The sequence below is a fragment of the Myotis nattereri genome, assembly GCF_964212035.1.
Source record: "Myotis nattereri genome assembly, chromosome: 4".
Lineage (NCBI taxonomy): Eukaryota > Metazoa > Chordata > Mammalia > Chiroptera > Vespertilionidae > Myotis > Myotis nattereri.
In genome coordinates this window covers 108,847,279-108,874,111 of record NC_138079.1, presented here as the reverse complement: position 1 = coordinate 108,874,111, position 26,833 = coordinate 108,847,279, and the positions used below count along the sequence as shown (strand labels likewise).

The 26,833-nt window shown below is 51.3% G+C and overlaps 1 protein-coding gene across 2 annotated transcripts in view; it reads left to right on the top strand.

The window, feature by feature from the left end:
- The window catches only part of PRKCB (protein kinase C beta), a 291,692-nt gene that overhangs the window by 247,235 nt on the left and 17,624 nt on the right, over positions 1–26,833 (top strand). For both annotated transcript variants that reach the window (XM_081089650.1, XM_081089649.1), the window contains exons 11-16: positions 9,824–9,915; positions 11,231–11,293; positions 15,151–15,289; positions 17,781–17,861; positions 18,108–18,215; positions 23,057–23,197. In XM_081089650.1, the coding sequence (XP_080945776.1) occupies positions 9,824–9,915; positions 11,231–11,293; positions 15,151–15,289; positions 17,781–17,861; positions 18,108–18,215; positions 23,057–23,197 (624 nt within the window). The remainder of the gene's footprint in view (positions 1–9,823; positions 9,916–11,230; positions 11,294–15,150; positions 15,290–17,780; positions 17,862–18,107; positions 18,216–23,056; positions 23,198–26,833) is intronic.

The following is a 26,833-nucleotide window of genomic DNA, read 5'->3' as shown; positions in this document are numbered from 1 at the left end:
GCAACATGGCTTTCCTACCCCCTTGCAGTTGCCTACCTATGCAATTCCCTGGACTCCAGTTCATACTCGGAGGAAGGGAATCTGATGGGTGTGTGCAGGTCAGATGTTTTATTCCTGGCATGATCAGCTGTAATTGGCTACTACTAACTTGATAGGAACCTTTAAAAAGGGGTTGAATCCACAGGGCAGGAATATTGGCTCTCATATCAGATGGGAGATGTCATCTTGAGTCCAAAGACACTGAGTTGGAGCTGGACACAGCCCGCTGTAGCAGTGCCACTGGGCCCTCGGCGAGGGATGGAGGGAAAGAAGCTGGCAGAGTTTCGTGGGTTCAGGGCTTTAGGCAGTCAAAGCCACTCGGGAATCTTGGGTGCAAGAGAGGACCCAAAAATGCAACAAGGCATGTAAGTCTGGGTTGAGTAGGAAGAGACACAGCCTGTTTCTCTCTGCCTTCTTGTTGGTGGCCTTTGCGTCTTCATTCAGTAATCAAAGACCCATAGAATTCTAAAGAAGAGAGAGGGTACCAGCCCCTGAGAACTTTGCTCTCTATGTGGAGGGCAAGGCTTTGAAAGCTGGAAAAGTCAGAGGAGCCTCAGTTACTTGATTCTGATAGTGTCCTGAGGCTATAGCATACACAGGAAAGAGCAGCTGGGTGACCCACGGCTTCGAGGTCTTTGAGTCTGCGTGGACTTGACGTGTCTTTGCAACACCCAATGAAGGAGATGCTGCCATCACCCTCAGGGAGGCAGAGAAGTTTAAATATTTGCAAGTTCTCAGAGTGGGGAAGCCGTGTACCTGGGACTTGAACTCAGGACCAGCTCATGTCAACCACAGCACTGCACAGCTTTTCCAGGGAAACAGGTGGATCTGAGCGGTGAGGCACAGCGGACACTCAGGACCATTGAAGATCATTCAGTAGGGAAACGCTTTCTTCAACCTCCTTAGAGCTTGGTGCATGCCCACGTGGTTGCTTTTCTCTGTCCGTAGTATCTTATTAACAGTGGCCAGTGTCCCCTGGCAGTTCCATGGGCATGATGTCACGCCCCTCTTCCCCTTGTCTTGGGGGATGATCCTCTCTCTGCCCTGTCCTGGGCCCCAGGTGAACACGCCACCCAGTCATGTTTTAAATCAGACCATCCTCATCTTCACGCTCCAAATTTGGGAAATTCTATCCAACCCTTTGCGTGATGCAGGGGCGGACACACGTCTGATGTTATTTAATTACTGTTTAAATGTGAGGGATAAAGGAGAAAGGAGACTTAAAATGAACCAGAGTCACTGCATGCTTCGGAGATGAGGGCCACGTGTAATGAAGAGTAACAGCAATACCGGGCACCCGGGAAGACGCGCCCTGGGCGTTAGCAGACGGGCTGGTTTGCGGAGGAAGACAGGGAGCTTGCCTTTCAGCCGTGGATTGCGGTTGACAGGGGAACACCCACGTGGAAACGTCCTGCAGCCAGCTGGAGCGGCCGGAGCGCGGGAGGACGGGGGAGGAAAGACGAGTAAGTCAGGATTCAGCAGCCCGAGAGACGAGTGCTGAAGTTTTGAACTGTGGCAAGTCCTCTTGGGGAAATTGAGCAAGTAGGAGAGAGCCAGGCTGGCCTTGACTCCATGCTCAACAGCTACCTTTGATTTTCATGTGGTACAACAAGTAGGTCCAAATCAAAACCACTGCCTGTGGCTGCCTGAGAGATCTTTTAAGACCACACATCACTTTACAGGAAGAGTGTTGGGCGGGGGGGGGGGGGGGGGGGGGGGCGGGGGGGGGACTTGATCACATTTCAGGTCACTGAGGAGGGAATGATTATGTGAGGTTCAGAGGCCGGGCGAGCGGGGTGGGAGGGGGGAGAAGGGGGGACAGTTTCATTGGCCAAAGGCCCCAGAGCTCCCTCTTTGTGTCTCTCATGTAATCTCTTACCACAGTTCATTCTAGATGATGGCTTGAGTTTGTTGTCTGTTTGTTATAACTGAAATTCTGTGGGCAAAGTCTGTATCTTATTCATCACTTTTTTCCTTTGATACCTAATGCATGACTTGCAAAAACAAATGTTCAATACGAGGTCTGGAATTCACGTCTCACCCTGGCCGGCCGCTCAGTTGATTGCAGTGTCATCCCGTGCACCGAAGGGTCTCAGGTTCAATTCCTGGTCAGGGCACATAACTAGGTTGCAGGTTCAATCCCTGGTCAGGGTGAGTATGGGAGGAAACCAGTCAATGGTTCTCACATTGAGGTGCCTCTCTCTCTCTCTCTCTCTCTCTCTCTCTCTCTCTCTCTCTGTCTCTCTCTCCTCCCTCTCTCTCTCTAAATCAATAAAACAAATCCTCAACTGAGGATAAAACAAAACAAAACACTTCTATGTTCCATATTGGCTCTAGGTGGCCGCTGGCGTTTTCCAAATGTTGATGTCCCTTACTTTTGAGTGGGCGATGAACTTGTGGGGTCACAGGCAAATGGCATTTGTTGTAAAAATAAGTCACTTCGGGGATTGAGATACCAAAGCCAGGCTGGATGGAGCATAGCATTGAGAGGCTCCAGACGTGTGTTTATTTTTTACAGAAACAACAAATTTCCATTTATGGCTTTGATATGAGGTTTTAAAACTTTAAAATAATTGTGTTTAAGTTTTTAAAAGCAAGTTAATAAAAATATATTTAAAAGTAAGTAAGTTCTTGTGGCTGAGGCAACACGGTGAAGATGTAGAAGGGCGTGTTGGGGCACGTGGGCTGTGGGGGGGTGCCTGCCCCCTCGTCCTCACCTGGCCTCGCCCTCTGTCTCCTCGCCTCCTTTGCAGCTCTGTGCATCCTCCTCTCCCTCAGCAACAAGAACCATAAAACCAGGGCCTTCCAGTGCTTGTTCTATTTCCACATACACATTAAAACAACATGAAATGATCAAGGGAACATGTTCATCCATAGCCCAACCAAAGTTATTGCTCACCCCGTCTGGGGAAAGGTTGCCATGGGGACATGTGTCTGGTCTCTCCCCAGGCCTGGGGAATCCCTCACAGGGGCCCCAGATTATTCCCAGCAGCACCCCTGGCAGCGGAAGAGCGCCTGGCATAGTGTGGGCATCATTGTTTAGAAAGTGAAATGACAGCGAGATGCCCCTGTAATGCTTAATAGCTGGAGCCCTGGTGTGCCAAACCGGGCTCAGTGAAGTCCAGAGCTGGTGGGGCTCGGGGCTTCCCCTCATCCGCTTCGTGAGAGAAGAGGCCCCCAGAGTGTGGCACTCCCCGCGGTGGAGCCCGAGGCGGGGACTGTGGCTGATGCGCGCAGGGCAAGCGGAGGCCTTCCAAGCAGAAGCAGTGAAATCTCTCCCTCACTTCTTCTCTGTGGCCGATGCCATCTGCTAGTTTTAAAAATAAGTTTTAAAAGCAAGTGTTTTGGTTCTTTCAACATGCAGCAAAGACAGGTGCTATTTTAAAGCTTATTTTCTATCAAACCTCTCCCCCCGCCAGCCCCCAAAAGAGCCAGATCGGGTGCCAGCAGTTCTAGCTGACGGTGTCCACTCCACCACTAACTTGTATGTGATCTTTCTGCACATCTCATGTGCCTTGGGCGCTGCCTCCCTCCCTGGCCCTCACTGGAGGGTAAAGGAGTATTGCTCTGAGGAAGTCCTTGAGTGTTTCAAAAGTAATCAATCATTCTGGACGCCTCCCCTGTGGCCTGCCAGCTCCTCTCCCCCTGGACCGGACCCCTCAGAGGGGAGGACATACCACCAAGCACACGATGTCTAGCTCAGAGTCTTACACAGGAGGCACCTACTAAGAGGTTGCAAGTATAAACTCTGCAACCGATCTGCCTGGGTTCAGATCCTGAATCTGCAGCTTCACTGCTATGTGAACTTTGGCGGGTTATTTACTTGTTCTGAGCTTCAACATTCATGTCTTTAAAAGGGGGAGAATGGGCCCAGGCCGGGTGGCTCAGTTGGTTGGAGTGTGGTCTTGTACACCCAAAAGTTGTGGGTTTGATTCCTGGTCAGGGCACATACCTAGGTTGTGGGTTCGATCCCCAGCTGAGGCACGTACAGGAGGCAACCAATCGATGTTTCTCTTTCACATCAATGTTTCTCTCTCTCTCCCTTCTTTTCTCTCTAAAATCATTAAAAAAATATATTCTTGGATGAGGATTAAAAAAGGGGGTGGGGGAGTGGAAAAACAGTAATACTGGTCATGTTCAGTTGTTTAGAAAGATAAGTGAGATCAAACATATAGAGCACTTGGCTCAGTCACATATAAGTGCTCACACGAAGATAGCTTTATTTTGTGATTTTTGTCATTCTAATTATTAGGCACTCAGTACACATTCAACAAATGCACATGTGACTGTTACTTATGATGGAGTTCTGTGCACTCGAAGGAGCTTTTTTAAATGGTGTGTGGAAGATTTGTTGCATGGCCAACGTCATGTGGACACTCTCCATGTCATCTTAGTGCTCTATGGGGCAGGTGAGCAACGTCCACCTACAGGTGAAGAGACAGCTGGAGGCTCGAGAAGTGTCACACAGCTAAAAGTAGTGGAAAGGGACTTCAGATCCTGTATTGATTTCAGAACTGGAAACTGCCCTGCCCTTGAGTGCTCCACGCCCCCTGCGCCTGGTCTTGTAGCTCCGTCTGCATAGTAACTTTGCAACTTTTGATTGAAAACCTTTTACATTGTGACCCAGCCACACTGACATATGAATATAACATAAAAGTGCATCTCACAAAATAATACCTAGTTCTCTATAGAGGAGCGGTTCTCAACCTGAGGGTCGCAACCCCTTTGGCAGTCGAACGACCCTTTCACAGGGGTCGTCTAAGACCATCCTGCATATCAGATATTTACATTACTATTCATAACAGTAGCAACATTACAGTTATGAAGTGGCAACGAAAATAATTTTATGGTTGGGTCACAACATGAGGAACTGTATTTAAAGGGCCCGAAGGTTGAGAACCACTGCTATAGAACATGCTGGTCATTTTCACCCCTTTCTTTCACTTTTTATTAAGTTGATAATCTATCCTATATAATAAAAGGCTAATGTGCAAATTGACCAAATGGTGGAATGACCAGTTGCTATGATGTGCACTGACCACCATGGGGCAGACATTCAATGCAGGAGCTGCCTCCTGGTGGTCAATGCACTCCCACAGGGGGAGTGCTGCTCAGCCAGAAGCTGGGCTCACAGCTGGTGAGCACAGTGGCGGTGGCGGGAGCCTCTCCTGCCTCTGCAGCAGTTGGACATCCCCTGAGGGCTCCTGGACTGCGAGAGGGCACAGGTCAGGCTGAGGGACCCCCCTCCCCTAAGTGCACGGATTTCATGCACTGTGCCTCTAGTCTACTTATATAAAAACTCTTGGTGTAGCATCATGTCCAGAAGCTCGACCAACTGGAAGGAAGTCAGTCCTGCAGGGGTCGTCTTGGAAATGGCTGCACCCTCCCCCAGCTGTTTCCCTGGAGGGTGAGGTTTCAGGCAGGAACCCGCCCTCGGAGCAGAGCGTGGAAGTACTGAGTCTGGCCTTCAAACCAGGCCCTGACAGTAGGGAGGAGGCAGCCCCATTCCTCACAGAATCTGCTGTTGGATAGCTTGATGTCAGTGGCCTGCCAGCCAGGAACCCCATTCACCTGCACCCCAGACCCTGACAGGAGGGATGAGGGAGCCCCATTCCTCATGGAATTGACAGGTGGCCAGCTTGCTGTCAGGGCCCTGCCAGCTAGGAATCCTATTCACCTGCAAATCTGTATAAAGTTTTAATACATTATATTAGAGGTCGTGGTGGTACTGTTTTACCCACAGCGTCTACAGGAATTGCTGCAAATTTACTTCTCGGTGGAAGCACCTTTCATTCCAAATATAAATTACCAATTCCATTAAATGAAACTTCAATTTCTAGACTCAATTTAAAGAGTGAAGTTGCTAAAACTATTAAAAAGGCCCAACTTCTCTTTATTGATGAATGCACCATGGCATCCAGTCATGCTATAAATGCCATAGACAGATTACTAAGAGAAACTATGAGTCTAAATGTTGTATTTGGTGGGAAAGTTCTCCTTCTTGGAGGGGATTTTCGACAATGTCTCAGTATTGTACCGCATGCTATGGGATCGGCCATAGTACAAATGAGTTTAAAGTACTGTAATGTTTGGGGATGTTTCAGAAAGTTGTCTCTTACAACAAATATGAGATCAGAGGATTCTACTTATAGTGGATGGTTAGTAAAACTTAGAGATGGCAAACTTGATAGCAGTTTTCATTTAGGAATGGATATTATTGAAATCCCTTGTGAAATGATTTGTAATGGATCTATTATTGAAGCTACCTTTGGAAATACTATATCTATAGATAATATTAAAAATATATCTAAACGTGCAATTCTTTGTCCAAAAAATGAGCATGTTCAAAAACTAAATGAAGAAATTTTGGATGTACTCGATGGAGAGTTTCACACATATTTGAGTGATAATTCCATTGATTCCACAGATGATGCTGAAAAGGAAAATTTTCCCATCGAATTTCTTAATAGTATTACTCCTTCGGGAATGCTGTGTCATAAATTAAAATTGAAAGTGGGTGCAATCATCATGCTATTGAGAAATCTCAATAGTAAATGGGGTCTTTGTAAGGTACCAGATTTATTATCAAAAGATTACGACCTAACATTATCAAAGCAGAAGTATTAACAGGATCTGCAGAGGGAGAGGTTGTTCTGATTCCAAGAATTAATTTGTCCCCGTCTGACACTGGCCTCCCATTTAAATTGATTCGATGATGGTTTCCCACGATGCCAGTATTTGTAATGACTATTAATAAATCACAAGGACAAACTCTAGACAGAGTAGACATATTCCTATCTGAACCCGTTTTTGCACATGGTCAGTTATATGTTGCTTTCTCTCGAGTTTGAAGAGCATGTGATGTTACAGTTAAAGTTCTAAATACTTCATCACAAGGGAAATTAGTCAAACACTCTGAAAGTGTTTTCACTCTTAATGTGGTGTACAGGGAGATATTAGAATAAGTTTAATCACTTTATTGGTCATTGTTTGTGTCACTGTTGTTTTTAAATCATGTTTTTGTTGTTTTCATATCATGTTTTTGTCGTTTTTATATCATGCCTCTGTTGTTGTTATATCCTTTTGTTACTGTTTATTAATAAATTTATATATTATTTTCATATACATTTTACTAATTTCCTTTCATCTCTCACACTTCTATTATAGAGAAAGGGCAAATAGCAATATTAAAATATCTCTGCTAATTAATTCCCTTTTAATGTGCATGAATTTCATGCACCAGGCTACTGGATATATATATATATATGGCTAATACACTGTCTGACTGTCCGACTGGTCGCTATGACATGCACTGACCACCAAGGGGCAGAAACTCAATGCAGGAGCTCCCATGACACACACTGGTCATTTATAGAGAAACAGCACCATGGACCTGGCACCCACAAAGCAACTCAGCTTCTCCCAAGTGGGACACAGGCCTCGCCACCACCCCGGAGCGACACCCCACCTAATCGCAGCCAATGCTGCCAAGACCCCATGGCGCAAAATGCAGCCCACTGCCCAGCCCAGCCCAGAAACGGTGGCTGTGGGCACCAGGTAATTACATCACGTAGCAACACCCAGCTTCCTCTCCCTAGCGACTAGCCTCCTTGGAGTTTCTTTAGCCCAGGAACGTGACTTGCTTTGTAGCCAGGTGCAAACATTTTACACTTTAACCAAATGTCTGTGAAGTGTTTTCCCATTGCCTTATCCTATTTGATCCTCACAGAAATCCTCGAGTAGGTAGACAGGAGACTCCGTGAAATCTTATTTTCTTTTCATTAGCCAGAAAATGGAGTTTTAGAAAGCTTAGAAACTTGACCCGACTGAAAAGAAGTAAGAAATGGTGGACCTTGAAAATAACTTCAGTTATTTTCAAAATAACTTCACTGTACAGAATATAGTCAAACACTAATGCAGTTAAATATTTCACCCTTTGTTCTCCCTGCGTGATCTACAATAATAATCTGCTTCGTGTTGATATTTACTGCTGTGTTGCTGACAATTACCTGAAAGAGAAGTTGGGGTGCTTCACTGGGCTGGAAAAAGTTTAGCTAAATCAGAAAGCAGGGCGAATTAAGCACATTTATCTAAATATGTAAAGCTCTTGCTGGTGCCATGTGTTTTGATCTGTCATTGTCGATCGTGAATTTGGATGACACTTCTGTTATAGAGAAAGGTCAAATAGCGATATTAAAATATTTCTTCTAATTAATTTCCTTTCAATGTGCACAGATTTGTGCACCGGGCCACTAGTTTGATATAAAGGAGTGATTTGGCCCAACTTATGTATGTGGGCTGGGAGCTCAGGGGTGGCTTCCCTGGGCAATTCTGACTCTGGGGTCTCAGATGAAAGTTGTATATTTTCTTGGGAAAAGTGTCTGTTTCGGTCCTCTGCCCATTTTTTAATTGGATTGTTTGCTTTTGTTGTTGAGTTGTATGGGTTCATTATATATTTTAGATGTTAGCTCCTTATTGGAAATATCGTTTGCAAATATCTTCTCCCATTTGGTTGGCTGACTTTTTCTTTTGATGCTGGTTTCTTTTGCTGTGCAGAAGCTTTTTAGTTTGATGCAGTCCCATTCATTTATTTTTGCTTTTACTTTCCTTGCCTTTGAGGTCAATTCACAAAATCCTCTTTGAGATCAAGGTCCATAAGTTTAGTACTCATGTTTTCTTCCATGTATTTTGTTGTTTCAGGTTTTATATTTAGGTCCTTATCATGCTAAGAGAAATAATTCAGACAGGAAAGGACAAAAATCATATGATTTCATTCGTGGGAAATAAAAAAGAAAGCAACAAATGAAACAAAATTAATAAACTCTTAGACACTGACTGACAACAGTATGTTAGTTACCAGAGGGGAAGGGCGTGGCGGGGAGGGCTGAAGAGGGTAAAAGGGGGTCTAATATATGGTGATGGGAGGAGACTGGACTATGGGTGGTGAGCACACAATACAATATACAGATGATGTATTATACAGTTGGACACTGCAACTTATATAATGTTATTAACCAGTCACCTCAATAAAATTAATTTTAAAAAATTGTGGTTTCCAGCTAAGGGTTGCGTCACCTGAAGGTCTGAGAGGGGCTGCAGGGGCTGGCTTCTACGGTGGCCCACTCATGAGGCGGGAAGGGTGCTGGCTGTCGGCAGGAGGCCCATCCTCTGCTGAAGGCCCCTTTCCACAATGCTGCCGAGGGTCCCCGGGGCATGGCAGCCTCCTCCAGGGCAAGTGGTTGAAGGGAGAGCAATGTGGAAACTGTCATGTCTTCTGACGAGTCTGGGAAGTCCCACACTGTCATTGATACTGTATCCTATCGATTACCAAGTCAGTCCTAGCCCTTGTGGGAGGGACTACATAGGCTGTGAAGACCAGGAGGTGAAACTCATGGGAGGGGGCATCATGGAGCTTTGATAGGCCACCTATTAACTGTAATAGGATTTACTTAATATTGCCTACTTTTTACTAAAATTAGCTTTATTCTAAATAATGCCTACTAAGTCCCCAGACTCATGTGCTAAGTATCTTTATCAATACAAATGAACATAAACTTAGAGTTACTGATTAAAAAGAACGCTCTTGCACCACCTGTGCTCACCTGCATGCTTACAGTGACACAAACACCCTCCCCACCTCCCCACCCCTGACAAGGAACAAAGAGCTGACCGATGGAGGCTGGTGGCTTTCTGGTGTTTGGTCATGCCTCCCAGCTCTTCCCTGCTGTCTGCTTGGAACCCAAGAAATGCTGGTGCTGATGGGCCATTTGCTGTCTTCCTCTAGGACCGCCTGTACTTCGTGATGGAATACGTGAACGGCGGTGACCTCATGTACCACATCCAGCAGGTTGGCCGGTTTAAGGAGCCTCATGCTGTGTAAGTGAGAACCTTGCTGTGCATTTCCCTGGGGACATGCGGTGGGTTGACAAGCTTGCCTAGGGTGTCTGCTAAGATGTCATGGCCCTTCAGCAAGCCCTCGGGGTTCCCTCAGGGCCCCATCCTGTCATTCCAGAGGCTGCTGTTCAGCTCAGCCCTGCCCTGTCCTCCCACGTGCCCAGGCTGTGACCACTCTATGCTGGTAGAGTTGCATTCTTCTGCTTCCAAAGCCTGCCACTTGCATATCTTGGCACATTTGCAATGGCAATGTGAGCTCAGAGTTGTCTCTCTTCTTCAACTTCTAATAGTGGACTATAAGCCTTAACCCTATTCTCTCTCTCTCTCTCTCTCTCTCTCTCTCTCTCTCACACACACACACACACACGTGCACACACACATACATGCGCCCCGAAGCCCTGCCCAGCCCTGTGCTATAACCGGCCTTCAGTAAGAGCTCTCTCACCCTGGCCTACCGTTTATCAGTTGTATAACTTGGCCAAGTTTTTTCATGTCACTGAGCCTGGGTTTCCTCATTTAAGGAGCAGGGAGGTAATAGTAGAACCCACCTCACCAGACTGCAGTTAAGATTGAAACAGATAATAACCCACAATGATGCTAGGGAAAGGGCCAGCCTTCAACAGATGGCAGCTGCTATTATTAAGCTACTAGATGCCTGGCGCACAAAATTCATGCACGGGTACGGTCCTTAGGCCTGGCCTGCTATCAGGGCCATCTTCCCCAGCTGCCCACAGCTGACCCGGCCCCCCGCCGCCACCCACCTCCAGTTCCCCATTTGCTATTGGGTGATCGCTGCCTGACAGCCAGGGGAAGGGACCGAGAGGTCGGCTGTTCACACCTGCTCGCCGGCCCCACCCCTGCCGCAGTGGCTATCAGGTGATCGGAACCTGCCAGCCGGGGAAAGGGACCAAGAGGTGGTCAGTGAGCCTCATAGTGACTGGTCCATCAGTCGTTCTGGTCATTCTGCTGTTAGGGTCAATTTGCATATTACCCTTTTATTATATAGGATTTTAACTTGGTGTACTCTGAACCAACTCTTCTCCAGCTAGCACATCATATCCCATGGCCTCCTCCCCACCACACAACTGCTGACCCTCTGCCCACCCCAGTGGATCCTTAGGGCAGTTATCTAAACCCTGCTCACCCACCCACACTCCGTACTTTGTTTTATGAGATGGGTGGCTGGCCATCCATGACAGGCATTGATGTCCTACACCCAGTTCAATGTTGTACGGAATTCTGAGAGTTGCCAAGCATATGGTGTCCTTGAACTTCTCGTGGATTTTGTTTATTTCAGATTTTACGCTGCAGAAATCGCCATCGGCCTGTTCTTCTTACAGAGCAAGGGCATCATTTACCGGTACGTGAGCTGCATGCTTTCCCTGCGTGGCCTTTGCTCCTCCCGTCCCTGCCTCTTTCTTTAACTGCTTTTAAAATAGATTCCGTGGTGAGGAGGGGTCCTCCCAGGCCAACTCGGGCGTGTGCTCCACCAGGCGGAGGCAGCGTCGCCCACTGCCCTGGCAAAGCTCGGGCGCTCTGTGTGGCGACACCTCCCTGCCCTCCGCCACCAGTGATGGTTTGCACCTCAAACCCAAGGCCATTTGCTCTAAGACAGTGGTTGGCAAACTGCAGCTCGTGAGCCACATGCGGCTCTTTGGCCCCTTGAGTGTGGCTCTTCCACAAAATACTGACTTCTGCACATGGGCCACAAAGTTTCAATCGCACCGTACGTGCGCGCCCACACGTGGTATTTTATGGAAGAGCCACACTCAAGGGACCAAAGAGCCGCATGTGGCTCGAGAGCCACGGTTTGCCGACCACTGTTCTAAGAGGTGGTTCAGCAGGAGGGCCCAGCACTTCTTCCTCTTGCCTGGAGACCCCACATTTGCACATTTGGGGAGCAAGCAAAGCATCTTGTTTAGCAGAACATGATAGGTCATATTATTATGAGACGGGTTGTGTTGTTTTGCTACATAATCACAATTCAGAAATGGATTTCTGAGTAGCTTGCCCTGAAAGACAGGATTAAGTTTGGGACTTGGCATTTGCCCATGTTTGGAAGAGCAAGTGTATGACCGCAGCTGCGTGAGTCAGACCATCTCCTATTTCATGCAAGGCAGACTGCTGAGCCGGGCTGCTGTCTGTCAGTGAGTCGGGGTGTGCAGTTCTCACAACCACATGGACGCACACCCACAGACAGGGCCGGCTGCACTGCTGCTACACAAGAGGGTCTGGCAGGGGCTCAGGCTTCCAAAGGGCATTTTCCACGTGTGGGGTCTATTGAAGTCCATTTCATTCATTCATTTGACAAACATTTATCCAAATCCCACCGTGTACTGTGATGGGGATACAGCTGTGAAAAACAGGCCTAACCGCCCGCCTTTGTGGAACTGATCCTCTGGTGGTGGGAGACAGACGCGGGAACCAGGCCTAGGCCGCCGAGCAGTGATGAGTGCTGTGTGGGGAGAGCGAGCAGGGAGGGGGCTCGGTGTGCTGGGTGGTGTGGTGCCCGCCATTCTGCAGACGGCGTGGGATGAGGGTCTGAAGAGTTAGAGGGACCTCAGAGTCCTGGACCTCTTAAAGCAACAGAAGGATTGGGACTAAAAGGCGTAAAGGGATCAGCCCTGGTGGTCTCAAGCAGATAGGGTGGTGGCCTGTGGGTGCTGCTGGCATGGGGGGACGGAAGGTGGGGCCTTGCCAGAAGCCTGCAGAGTCCTGGCTTATGGCCCCTGGAAGTGGCAGCATGAAGTCTAGCCGGGGAGGGACGATCTTGTCCTGACGACACGGAGCCCCCACTCCCCCTTTACTCCTGGTGCCAGGGGGCGGGGGGGTCAGAGAGGAGTGGCTTCAGCTGGTGCTTGGTGGGGGGGGGGGCGACAGGAACAGAGGGGATAATCGTGTGGACTGCATGTCGTGTGGTCCTTCCGCCATGCTTGCCCTCACTGCCCACGCGGACCTGTGAAACCTCAGTTTCCCCGCGGCTGTCACGGTGTGGCATCTTGGTGTGCCGAATCAGTGCTGGTGCTGGCAGCTACACATCTTCTGTGTGACATGAGCCATGAATCGAAGCCAGTGACCTCCCTGTGCCTAACCTGAGGCAGGGCTGGGGTGGCTGCTCCCTCTGATTTCCCCCTTACACTTGGACCTTAGAGCCTGACCCTGTACAGCGCTCAGGCTGCTGGGGGGTCGAACATGGGACTGCAAGTTTCTTGAAGAAAATCTTGTTCCAGGGAAGGAATCTGAGGAGGAAATAAGAATCTTTGTCAGCTGGGTTGGGATCAGGGTGAGGTTTCCAGTTGGGATCAGGGATGTGGGAGACAAGACATGGCCAATCAGGCCATAAAAATCCCGAGGTCAGCATCTTGGGCGCTCAGCATGCTTCACTCCAAAGCGCTCTCTCCTGAGTGCATGTGCTTCCACGTTCCCTCACGTCTGAGGTGGTTTCAGGAGCTATTCATTATCCCTTTAAGCCACTTGGCATCTGAGCCCCGGCATTTGTGTGTAGCAAGATTCCGCCTCCCACTGTGCAGATTTAAAATGCAGATACTCGCTCAGCCCCCGTAGCCAGGCCAGGCACACAGCCCAGGCTCTGCCGCTTGGCACGCTGGCCGAGACCTTGAATCGGAAGTTAGTGACTGAGGAAGCAGAGACTGGCCCTCGAAATCGGCCCCACCTAGTTCCCAGGGTGAGAGGGGAAGTGGTTCTTAGTAGCAACATCCAGAGGGCAGCCCCCGGGCTCCATGGAAGGTGGGCGAGTCTGTGCCCAGGCAGCCTGGGGGCAAGGGGGGTGTCTTTCCTGCTCCGTGCTGCACTTAGGCCTCCGTCTTGGGCCTCAGCTCCTCAGGCTCCATGAGCTACCCATTCCCTTTAAAACATCCTTTTTAGGCGGAAATAGAGTTTGCTTTTGTTGCTCAGATGAAAGAATCTCAATTAAGACAGAGTTAATGAAATTGATAAAGTAAAACTATAAAAACATTACGTGACAGCGTGTGGGCTTCTTAATGTCACTGAGATTGTCTTCATGGCGGCACGATCTTTTCCAATGTCACAAAGCCCTCCCCCTTTATTTAGTGCCTCAGTGAAGAGGTGAGCGAGTGTGTCAGACTTGTCTCTCTGAGGACCGTGCTGGGGGTGTTGCGGGGACGGGGCGGGGGCCCAGAAGAGCCTTCCTGCCAAACTTGGTATCAAATGAGGGTATTACATTGAGCAAAAGAGGACTCTCAAACCATGCCGTGTGCAGCGAGTATACCTGGGTGTTCTCCACCCTAAGGCCTGCGGCTCCTGACACTCCTCTCCTGTAACATGAAGATCTTATCCCTTCTCGCTCCAGTGCCCAGCTACTTGTGTGGGGGCATGGGGTCAAGATGAGGGGGCTGTCATGGGTCCCTGGTGACCAGACCATGTAGACTAGTGTAGACGAAGCATGTATCTGCAAAGCCCAGCTTCCCTAAGTTCTGAGCTAGCATGCAGGGACCCCGGCTTGTAGATAAGCATGAGGCTGGAAAGGGGTAGCACCGTGGACAGCACCAAAGATAGTGGACTCCAAGCCTGGGTGCAAGTGAACAGCGCTCCCCCCTCTCCCAACCCCCGGAAGAAGAGACCTCGCAGACACAGGTAGGAGGTGCCAGCATATGTGTCCAGGTTGTGTTCCTTCGGTTGAAAATGCGACAGCAACTCAATTCAGACTAACTTAAGAGGCATGTTGGGGCTCAATCCCGGGAGCGTGCAGGAGGCGGCCAGTCAGGGACTCTCTCTCATCTCATCATTGATGTTTCTATCTCTCTCTCCCTCTTCTTCTCCCTTCCTCTCTCTGAAATCAATAAAAAAACATATTAAAAATAACAATTTTGTGAAATAATCTCTTCTATGAAATGCAAGGGGTCCTTAAGTTACACACGTCAGTCCGTGGGGTGCGCCTGGACTTCTGCCCTTCATTAGCATCCAGCATCCTGGGGGTGTCTTCTCCCGCCCGGCGTCTCGCTGGGCCTCACGAGAAGCTGGGCGCAGTTGGCTGTGCAGAAAAAGCAGCACACATGGGTTTGTGGACCTTTCCTGATCTTCCTGCCAGGTGATCAGCTACTGGAGGGCCAGGGCTGCTTCACACTCCCTTCTGTCCCCCACACACCCAGCACAGCACCTCGCACAACGTGAGTGGCTGTTGGTTGACTTAAAATAAATAACGTGTATTAAGCCCCTACATTCTTATGTTCTCAACAGCGACCTAAAACTTGACAACGTGATGCTGGATTCCGAGGGCCACATCAAGATCGCCGACTTTGGCATGTGCAAGGAGAACATCTGGGACGGGGTGACCACCAAGACGTTCTGCGGCACTCCGGACTACATCGCCCCTGAGGTGAGCGCACCCCGGCTCGTGCCCGCACTGCGCCCCCACCCGGTGCTGCGCGGAGCAGCCCCCCGGCCCTCTGAGCTGTCAGTCCTTAGAGATCACACGTGCAGATTCGCTTAGCACACACCCAGAGCTCAGGCCCAGATACACCCAGGTTTGGGAGAAAGCTTAATTAAACTCAACAGAACCATCCACCACAATCAGCAAAATCCTCCTTCAGCTACTGTGGCTCATGGCCATGTGGTGCCTGCTTATTGTGACATCAGGATGTTTGTGAAGGCGGGAGAGGTCCCTGGGCTGGTGTGAGGAGGGAGGCAGTAGGTGTGCTGAGCCCTGGAAGACCTGGCGTCCCTTCCTGTGATGCAGGTACAAATGAAAGGGTAAAGGTCGAATTCTGGTCCCCCTTCCCAAAGGAGATGGTCAGCTGCAGAATGAGTTTCCCAACAGGTCATGGTACAAACATTTGTGCCAGGCGATACTTCCCTTTCTCTCTGAGTTGGTGCCCAGAGAGGTGACTGTATGTACAGTCTGCTACTGGTTTCTAAGGAGTGGGACTGAGGGTGTGGCGCAGAATCTTGGAAATGGACATCCTAGGCTTGTCTGTCACCTCACATGGAACTGGTGACTGGAGGCCCCATGTAACTAATAGCGTGGCACAATATTTAAATCCTACATTCTCTTTCACCAAAGCAGGTCCTTTCCTAGGAACCTAGTTTACATCACACACACACACACACACACACACACACACACACACACACACGGGTGGGGAGGCGGCCCCTCCGCAGCCCGCAAGGAGCAAGCTGCAGGCGGGCCATCCGCAGCCACATCGCGCGGCAGCGTCTCTCGCCTCCTCGGGCTCGCTTTCCTTTGTGGAAGGATTGCGTTAGGTTGTCGTGGGGATCCAGTCGAGGTGACGTGCTTCACAAGCGTGCAGGAGTCCCCACGGAGCTCCGCGTCCTCTGGGGCTCACGCACGAGCACATTCCACCCGCCTGGGAGCTGGGGTGGCAGACGGCGCTTGATCTGTGGACCCCGTTTGTCTGGCTGCACTTATTTAGCCACACAAGCAGTCACTGAGTTACAGGGCTTCCCAGTAATAGCAAACATCTGAGGGCATAATATGTGAAGGCACATGTTTCTCTTCCATCCTCACAAAACCCTACGGCATGGGTACTGTTATAAACTGAGGAAACTGAGGCTTAAAGAAGGTAGGCAACTCCTTCCAAGTCACACAACTGGGAGGGCGTGGCGGTCAGGATCCAACGTCTGGACTGCTTCCCCAGACCTTGACCTCCACCTTTGCTCTGTCACCTCTGATCCCCTCCGACAGAGTGTTACACCCTATCAGAAATGCGGGTGCTCATCGCTATTCTAGACACTCCCATGCCCTGGCAGTTTGGTAATAAGTGTCAAAACCCTAATCGCTGTGTATAGTGTTTGAGCCCTGAAAATCCGCTTCTAGGAATTCATCTTTTTCTTTTTTTAAAAAAGTACCACTTTATTTGTGCCCTTGAAAAGTTGTACATAGAAACGTATAATAGAGTGAGTAAAGCAGGAGGGTGTTGCCTCCACACTGCCTTCCCTCTTAGGGCCCTGACTTACAGAAATAAGGGGACAGATGTGGAAATGCCTCGTTACAAGAGTCTGTATTGTAGCATCAGGAGAAACCTCGCCTGTTGGGAATTGGCGAGACAGGTTTTGTAGCCAGGCAATGGGATGCTGCATCAAGTTAAGCCTGAGTATGTTGACATAGAGGTATTAACATGGAAATGTTAAGTGACTAAAGTACTTTATTAATATTTCACACATCAAAGTATTTATGTTTATGTAATACACATACACACAGAGAGTTTAATCTCTATTCACGGAAAAGAATCTGGAAGGAAATAGACCAAATATCAATCATAAGTTTTCTCTCGATAAAGGATTATGGGTGATTTTAATGGGATTCTCTTAGCTTATCTATATTTTAAAATAAATATTAAAATATTAATAAATGCTATTACATGTGTTCACTTAAAATTTTTAAATTTTGGTAAATAAAAGCATAAAATTTGCCATCTTAACCATTTCTAAATGTACAGTTCAGTAGCGATAAGTACATTCACATTGTTGTATAAATGTTATTACTTTTATAATGAGAAATACAGTTTTTCTTCTTAAAAGTTCACACTCACTGTATTAAAATTAAAAAGAGCGCACATAGCAAGTGACTGGACAGGTCACGTGGCATGCACAGGCGTCCCCGGCCTGAGGCCGCTGCCGGAGACCCCTCCCCCATGGGGAGCAGCAGCTTGCCTGGCACCAGCTCCCTGTCCACTGTTTGAGACGGTGGCCTGCACCTGGGACTGGGACAGCCCGTTTAACCTTTCCCAGTAGGCAGGTGACCTCCCTCCCCCGCCACCTGGCCGTCCACTCTCACTGCAAAGGTGTGTGTCCAGTCTCCGGCTGCAGGCACCTGCTCGCCCCCTGACGGGCTGCCTTCTGTCTTCCAGATCATTGCGTACCAGCCCTACGGGAAGTCGGTGGACTGGTGGGCATTCGGAGTCCTGCTGTATGAGATGCTGGCCGGGCAGGTAATTGAATTTGAGTGATTTGTAGGAAAAGTGTGGCTTCCCTGCAAGAGAGTGTCAGCTTGATCCCTCTCATCAGTCTGAAGCTCTCTGACTTCGTGCCTTGTGGCTGCCCTCGTCTTGGCCGATTCTCCTCCTCTTCTCGCTGGAAGCCTGCAGCCTCCCCGTGGGCCAGGGCGGAGGTGCTGGCTCGGGAGGCTCAGGCAGGCATCCCCTCGCCCACTCGCCCACCTGTCCTCTGTCCTGCAGGCGCCCTTCGAAGGGGAGGATGAGGATGAACTCTTCCAGTCCATCATGGAGCACAACGTGGCTTACCCCAAGTCCATGTCCAAGGAGGCTGTGGCCATCTGCAAAGGGGTGAGTGCGCGCCTCGAAGCCAGGGCCTGCACACACAGGGGCCCCTCCCAGGGCGGGGAAAGGAGACTGAGCTCCACCTCTCAGCCCACTGGCACCCCCAAGCCCTGGCGGACCTGCTCCCTCCCAGAGGAAAGGGCGCTTTTTCTCGTTTGCGCCGTCCAGGCCACCCGGAGCGGCATCTCGCTGCTGGCGGGCTCCACCTCTGGCCCAGCACGGGCGCTGCCTGGCGTGAATGAGGCAGGGAGCCCAGGGGCTTAGCCGAAGAGCTGGAACCACGGGAAGGTGGAGGTCTGCGTCACGGATCCGGCAGCCACGCCGGCTCAGCCCATGAGTGCGGCTAACACTGAGTGCGTGGCTTTGTTCGAAGAAAATACCAGGGAGTGCTGCTTTTGAGGGGTCCCTAGATGAGCGACCCAGATTCAGTTTCCTCAGCCGCCCCGACACACAGAGGGCTGCGAGCAGCACATGGGTGCACGTGTGAGGCAGGCAGGGCCCTGTTCCTAAGGGTCGCGAGGTGCGTCTGGTGCTGGGCCAGGAGGCCTCCCAGTGGCCGGGCCAGTCCCTGGAGGCCCTTGGGCTCACCTTTGATGCCTCTCGGATGACCTCATGTGCTTCTGCGGTTTGAAAAGGTCCCCGTGCCTCTAAACATATTATCCAGAGGTGGTCACTTTTCCTGTGGCGGAAGTGTGCAAGCAACATGGCACCTCCGGACACTAGGGCCCGGAAACGCTGCCTTTTGAAGTCAGCTCTCCCTGCAGTCCGTGGTGCAGGCCTGGTCTTGAGGTTAGGGCATGGCTGTCTTCTAGCGGGTTCCTGCATGTGTCTGAATGAAGCAGGCCTGCAGTCCCAGATCCTGGGGTGTCTGCAGATTTCCCGTTGTCTTCCTCCCCTCCCCCAGCGCTGCTCTTCTGGAGCGTCAGAGGCCATGGAGCTGGCCTGGGTGCGGGCAGCTTGGGCCGGCCTCTCAGTCTGGACGCACCTCGTCACGCTGGCAGAATTCCCACTCTTAGCGAGTCTCGAACATCTTAAAGTGAATTGGTTAAAAGTATTTTCTTTGAGGTGTGAGGCAAGGGCAGAGAATTGAGACCTGCAGGTTCATTAGGAGCCAAAGCGAGGCTTGTAGGGAAAAGGGCCCGGGGAGGCAGTGTAGGCCCTGAGGGTCTGGGTGGGAGGGAGAGGCGTGCCTGAGCCTTCAGTCTGTTTGGTGGCTGCGGGCATTGAAAAATCAGGATTTCCCACAAGCATGCAGCTGCCAGTTTCCCTTAAAACACATCTCAGTCTGCTGGCTTGGAAACCAGTGCCCCTTCAGACAGAGCACCCTCTCCGATCTGCCAGGTGCCACCTGGCCTCAGACCTGTCCCTGGCCTGCTAGCCCTTGGACCGCAGGGATGTTGTCTGCCCGCATCGTAGATCAGGGATGCTGACAGGCCTACACACGGGGTCCTCGGTGACTCCAGGCGTTGGTGCGTGTGAATGGGAACAGCGCCGGGGGCTCTGCCCCAGCCCTTGAGCTATGGTTACTGTTGCCAGCACTGGCACTGCCATGTCACATGCCGGCTCCTCTGGGCATTTGGGTTTGCACCCCCCATGATTGGGATTTTTAAAGTGGGGAGTTTTGGAGATAAGAGTCCTTTGCAGATCTTGACCTTTCACCTCCTGGGAGCATGGTTTGAAGCAAGTCACTTTGACAGGGGGGGTTGGGGGTTTTTTATCTCTAAAAAGGAAACAATAGTATTCATTGAACAGAGTTTGTGAGAGCGTTAAGGAACCTAACCTAACAGGAAGCTCCTGAGTGGCGTTGCACACAGTAGGTGCTCAGTGCACTCTCAGGGCCTGCCCCTCGCTCTGCCGGCCTGCACAGCGGGGCTGAGGCGGCCTTGGGGTGAGTGTCCAGGTCTCAGCTTCAGCTCCAGTTAGCAGCTCCCTGGGAGGGCAGGTTTCTGTTAATTCAGGACCCAGAACCTTCAGGGTTCACTGGGGCGACTTTCCAGCCACGAGGCTGGGCGCTGAGTTGAGTGGTCTGAGTCCCGTGTGGGCTTTTCTCAAGGCTGGGCCTCCAAAGAAGGGGCGATGCTCAGGGAACAGCAGAAGGCTTCCGTTCAGTGCCCAGGCGTCCGGCTGGGAGGCCCTCGGGGACGGGCGCTGTCTGCACCAGCCGTGGGGACCGCAGTGCCTCGCTGAGTGCCGCTGTGGCTGCAGTGGCTTGGCTTGGCAGCTCCCCGTACATGAACATTAAGACAGGCTCTTGAATGCAGTCCCAACCCCAGTGAAAATGCTCTTTCTGTATCCATCCTGACAGACCCTATTTTCTACCAAAGCAAAACATCAGCACATCTGCTCAGACTGCCACGCCCGCTTTGAACAGCATCCAGAGTGGAGGCAGGAGGGGCTACGGGCAGAGCCGCGGGCCGGGGGCCGGGCACATCTGCTCGGCCGCTGCTGCTGCTTCGCTGTGCGGCTTGGGACAAATGGCTCCTTTACTGGACCCAGCTCTTTGTCTGGAAGTGAGGATAAGAGTTGCTAAGGCCTCCGAGTGTGTGGAGACGGAGGTATAACGTGCGCAGGAAGCCATGGGCAGGAGCCTGCCCTGTGCACGGAGCCCTCCTGATAGCGGTGGTGGTGGTTCTGTGGCCACGGTTCATAGCCTTCCCGCCCTCCATCCTGACCCTACACAGATCTCAAGGCTCAGCTCAGTTTGCTCGCCCTCCAGAGACCCTCCCTGACCAAGCCACCGGTACCTCCGGAAACCGCCCGCGAGGAGCTCTCCCATTCCTCTTAAAAGCCCACGGTTTATGGTGAGAGGCGGGGTCAGTCTCGGCTCTGCCCCTTACGCTCTGCGAGTCCTTGCTAGTTGCTTAACCTCTGTGAGTGCCGCCTGCCTGTCATTCGATGGAGAAAATAAATGCCCAGTGCCTGGGGCTATTGTCAGAACCAGGTGGGATTGTGTGTGTAAGTGAAGACGTAGCTTAGAACACTACGTGCCCAGTTATTCTCCCCTGGAAGGTGGAGCACATGTGGAAAGTTTGTGCATGTGCAGGGGGTGTGAGGGTGGGTGGTGGGGGGGGGGGCGGGAGAAGGTGGCGGAGATAAGTTATCTTGAAAGCAGGAATCAGCTGAGCGGAATGGCCAACAGAGTAGGTGTGACTGGCTGGGCCCCTCCCTTCCCCTCAATCAGCAAATCCTGGGCAACAATCTAAGAGCTCTGACACCATGGGCTCCTTGTGTCTGGTCAACGCTGGAAGCTTCTTGGACCTGTGTGTCCCAATCACTTTTGTTTCGTCTCTTTTTTTAAAAGAATCCTCACCTGAGGATATTTTTTCCCATTGATTTTTAGAGAGAGTGAAAGAGAGGGAGGAGATAAGGAAGGAGGGAGGGAAGGAGAGATTGATGTGAGAGAGACACATCGACGGGTTGCCTCCTGCACCCACCCCGACTGGGGCTGGGATCAAACCTGTAACTGAGGTACATGCCCTTGACCGGGAATCGAACCCATGACCCTTCAGTCCAAGGGCGATGCTCTAACCACTGAGCTGCCGGCCAGGTCTGTGTTTGGATGCCCTCTTGTCGGTACTTGTTAATAATCACCACTCCTCCTGTCCACCCTGTGCATTCGCTGAAGTGCCGATGGAGACAGTTCCAAGCTCCTCTGATTTGCTCGCAAGAGAAAGTCTGTCTGGTTTAGCCTCGGAGCAGCTATTCATCTGGTCTCTTGCGCGGCTCTGAGGCCCGAAGATGGAGGGTTTGATAAGTAATTTCACAGGAGGCCCCTGCGGAGTCTGAGGGAGTGTGAGGCGAGGGAAAGGAGCCGGGCTGGCTTTGACTGTTTAATGAGCTTTCGGGAAGTAATTACTTGAAACTTGGGCCCATCTCACTAGTATTTCCTTCTGCTGTCACGGAGGCTTACTGAGAAAGCCGACATTGTCTGGATGTGGCCGTGGCCAGGGCTATCCTCTGGCTTTCTCGTGGCGGGAGGAGGGCGGGAAGAGACCGGAGCTGCTCTCATCAATGCAGCAGTGGTTGCATAGATCTTATTCTTGAACCCAGATTCATCGTGGTGACCTGTCTAACTTGAAGTCCGGTCCTCAGTTAGCCACAGGGATCTTGCTCTGGACGAGTAGCCTGCAGGCACTATTGTTGGGTCCTCCTGGTACAAAGCCCTTGGCCAGGAAAGCATTGCTGGGATGAAAAATAAAAAATAAAAGTTACTTGGGCCCTGGCTGGTGCTCTCAGTGGTTAGAGCATCAGCCCACCGAGGGCACGTATCTCGATCCCCACCCTGGTCGAGCGCGTGAGGGAGGCAACCAATCGATGTGTCTCTCTCACATGGATGTTTCTCTCTTTCCCCCTCTCCTTTCATTCTTTCTTAAAAAAAAAAAAAATCAATGGAAAAAATATCCTCTGGTGGAGATTAACAATAACAGCAACAAAAAATTAGCTGGGGCTCTTTTTTTAAGTCCTTTTCCCCAATTACAGTGTCCATTGATATTACTGTTAGTTTTTTTAAAAAAATATATTTTTATTGATTTCGGAGAGGAAGGGAAAGGGATAGAGAGATAGAAACATCAATGATGAGAGAGAATCATTGACCGGCTGCTTCCTGCACGCCCCACACTGGGGATGGAGCCTGCGACCCAAGCATGTGCCCTTGCCCGGAATCGAACCTGGGACCCTTCAGTCCGCAGGCCGACGCTCTATCCACTCAGCCAAACCGGCTAGGGCTACTGTTAGTTTTGGCTGGGGCTCTGCAGGGTCCTTCCTTCCCTAATTCGTTAGCGGGGTGCTCTGTGCCTTAGGCGGCTCCCCAGAGGTCACTAACCCCTCCCTTTCTCTTTCTCTCGAAGCTGATGACCAAGCACCCGGGCAAACGTCTGGGCTGCGGGCCCGAAGGCGAGCGGGACATCAAAGAGCACGCGTTCTTCCGGTACATTGACTGGGAGAAACTGGAACGCAAAGAGATTCAGCCCCCGTATAAGCCAAAAGCCGTAAGTAGGCGTTCCCTCTGGCCATTGGCCACGTGTACACCCCACGCTCTTTCCCCGCCCGCCCGTGTGCGCCCTCCCTGCTCTCAGAGGCGGGCGTGGACACGGGCACATGGATCGCTCACATTTCTGTACAGAGTCTCAGGTACAGAAATGGCGATTTCCATCCACGCAGCCTGGCCTCTACTATGGGCTGTACAACTGCCAACTGAGGCTGAAAGTGAACATAAACATTGTCATAGAAACCGGCAGGTGTCAGGGACTCGGGTGTGAAGGAAATGGCCATGTTAATGGTACACATTTTTATTAATTTTCTGGCCACTCACTATGTGCCAGGCACCGTATTAGGCACTTCACATGCAACATCTAAGTCAGTGGTTCTCAACCTTCTGGCCCTTTAAATACAGTTCCTCATGTTGTGACCCAACCATAAAATTATTTTCGTTGCTACTTCATAACTGTAATGTTGCTACTGTTATGAATCGTAATGTAAATATCTGATAGGCAGGATGGTCTTAGGCGACCCCTGTGAAAGGGTCGTTCAACCGCCAAAGGGGTCGCGACCCACAGGTTGAGAACCGCTGATCTAAGTCCTCACAACGACCTGCCCCTCCTTGTAATGGCAGAGGAAATGGAGGCTGTGAGGTCACTCAGCCAGCGCACCACGGAGCCAGGCTTCACAGTCTGGCCCGGCAGAGGCACAGAATGCCCGGACCAAGGGCAGGGGGTTTGAGAAAGTCTCCCAATGACCTCTCATCACCCCAGTCCTGCACGTCCCAAACGATTAGAAGACAGCAGCCCCGGTGAGTCCTGCTTCCATCTGGACATCTCCTGGTGCTCAGAGGCAGGCCCTTCCCGCCACACACACACACACACACACTCACACATACATGTACCTGCAAGCATGTCTCATATGACATCACCTCCAAGTGCCTATTGTCCTCCAGGTAATCAACACTCATCTAAGATACACAGGACTGGGCTCAGTATTTCTAACAGTGTCTGACTCTTGGCGGATACAGTGGGCCCAACACACACTTGATGATGCTAGCGATGGTGGACTTGGATGCGTGAGCTCCCCTCGGCCCCTCCGCTCATCTTCTGTAACACAGGGAGGACCGTCTATGCATAAAGCGCTCAGCATGCGCCCGCACAGGACAGTTGATAATGAGTTTCAGGGTCTCGGGCGCAGCATGTCTGAGGGGCATGGCGTCGCGTCCTGCTGATGTGATTCCTTAGAGTGCCCTGGTGTCCACTTGCGGCTGGAGAGGGGCCTGCAAGTCACAGGCAGCAGCATCGCTTTTATTACACCATTTGGGAAGAGGTCAAAGGACAATCGGGAAGAGAAGAATGGGTTGTCCATTCAGGAAACTGGAGGTGGACACAACTCATTGGAGTTTTGTGGGGGCATTCATGACGTCTCAAAACGTGGATCCCCTCCTCAGCGGGCCAGAGGAAGAATGCAAACGCTCCCATGCCCGCCGGCTCTGAACCCAGCGGCGTTGGGGTTCAGGCTTTGGTTGTAGGGCAGTGGTTTTCCGCGTGGCCTCCTGACCAGCGGTGTCAGCATCACAGAGCCTGGGGGCGGGGCCAGGCAGAGGCCGGGAGTGTGGCCAGAGAGAATCTCTGTAAGGAAGACACTGCTTCCCACCCAGCCTGGGTGTCAACTCAGCTGCCTATGAGGCAAGGCAGGCCATGGAAACGTGGTCAGGGGAGGCGGCCAGAGGCCGACCGCAGAGCGCCAGCTACCGAGAAGGCTCAGCGGGTGTTCATTCCCAGCGGCCAGCAGGAGGGCCTGGTGGCCACCACTGGCATTGCAGTCTTTCACATTAGCCAGGCCGCAGCCGCTGCCTTTGTCTGGGCTGGCTGGGCCCCCTGTGCCAGGAAGCAGGCACCGCACTGGTCCGTCCTCGTCAGCATCTTTATGTGAAATCTCACTATTTTTTTATATCTTTGCAACAGATTTTATTTTTTATTTTTATAAAACATAGTTTTATTAATTTCAGAGAGGAAGGGAGAGGGAGAAAGAGAGAGAAACATCAATAATGAGAGAGAATCATTGATCAGCTGCCTCCTGCACACCCCACACTGGGGATCAAGCCTGCAAATGGGGCATGTGCTGTGACCGGGAATGGAACCGTGACCTCCTGGTGCATAGGTCGATGCTCAACCACTGAGCCACGCCAGCTGGGCAACAAATTTTTAAAAATTAAACATCATTCCGGCCAAATCAAATACATCCACAAGCAGTCTGAAGCTGTGGATGGTGAGTGTGCGGCCCCTGGGGAAGTCGGCTGACATTTAGTCCACTCCCATTGGTTCTGGTTATTCCCACCGAGTCCCCTCTGACTGGTCCAGCATTTTGACGATTCCTGCTAAGCAATAATGACTACAAAAGGTCGAGCCCAGTGTCTGGCTCACAGAAGGTGCTAGGAAAGTGTAAAGGTAGCTGTTCTCGTGGGGAATGAAAAAGGTTGCAGTCGTCAGGATCCCTTGGCGGCTGTGCGTGGATTTTACTGGCCAGTGCCTTCAGTTCCCTGCGTGGGCTCCAGCAGTGACTCTCACATACAGTGACTGGACTGGGCTATGCACGTTGGGATGTCTACCTCCAGCTCTCAGGGGAAGCGGGCACTGCCCGTCACCCTTAGACTGAATTAGAAACAATGATGACAATGCCACCCACTCATTTGATACAACCTGAGCGAGTGCCTTTCATGTCTGCATGCTGGCCTGGACCTCCTGTAAGGATTTCACGTCTCCCCTTCCCCACTCCTTCCCAGGGGCTCAGGGCGAGCGCCGCTGTGCCTCATGGGAACTGAGCACCCACAGTCTGTCGGTGTTCCTGACTCATGCTCACCATTAAGAAGAATGGGGTAGGGAAACCGTGGGCGATAGCAGGAGTGCACTCAAACGCTGTGGAGGGTGCCGACAGTGCCGGCCATGGGAATCATTTACGCGGACTTTAAGGTGTTCCCATGCCGTCTCTATGGTGGCAAGGGGCTGACAGTGTTGCCCTTAGCCCTGGAATACACTGGCTTTGAGTGTCGTTCAGGGCGCAGAGTGAATGCGCATCGATGTGGCGCTCTGGGTTCAAGCCCCTGCCGAGGGCTCTCCGCTGCCCCAGACCGTGTCTAGGTTCCTTAGCGATGGCTTTGGGGGCTCCCGAGGTCCAGCTGTGCCCCTCCCCCAAGGGAAGCGCGTTGCTGAGCTTCTTGCCGCCTTGCCTTTCCTTTTGGCCTTTTCCACCCAGAGTCCCCGAGTGCCCAGCCTCTGCCAGCGCCCCCCAGCCTGCCCCTTCCCCTCAGGGAGTGAGCAAAGGGCACCCTCTGGGAGGCCCTGTGGTCCCGAGTGGGGACCCTGCCCCAGTGTCCCATCAGACTCCTGTGATTGCTGGTTCAGTATCATGTGTGCCTTTTTGGTGACAGTCGTCTCACGGTCGAACAGCAGTGCTTAGCATCCGGCGTAGACCACGGCAGGTAATTGGAATGCTTACTGAGTGAACGCTCGGCTCTGGGAGCCGATCCTGCAGTGTGCTCTGCTGAGGGCTGTAGGGGGGGCTGTGGGGGCCGGGAGTAGAGCACTGTGTTTTCCCACGCTCAGCAGCGTCTCCCATGTTAACGGCTGTCGGGCAGCCGCTGC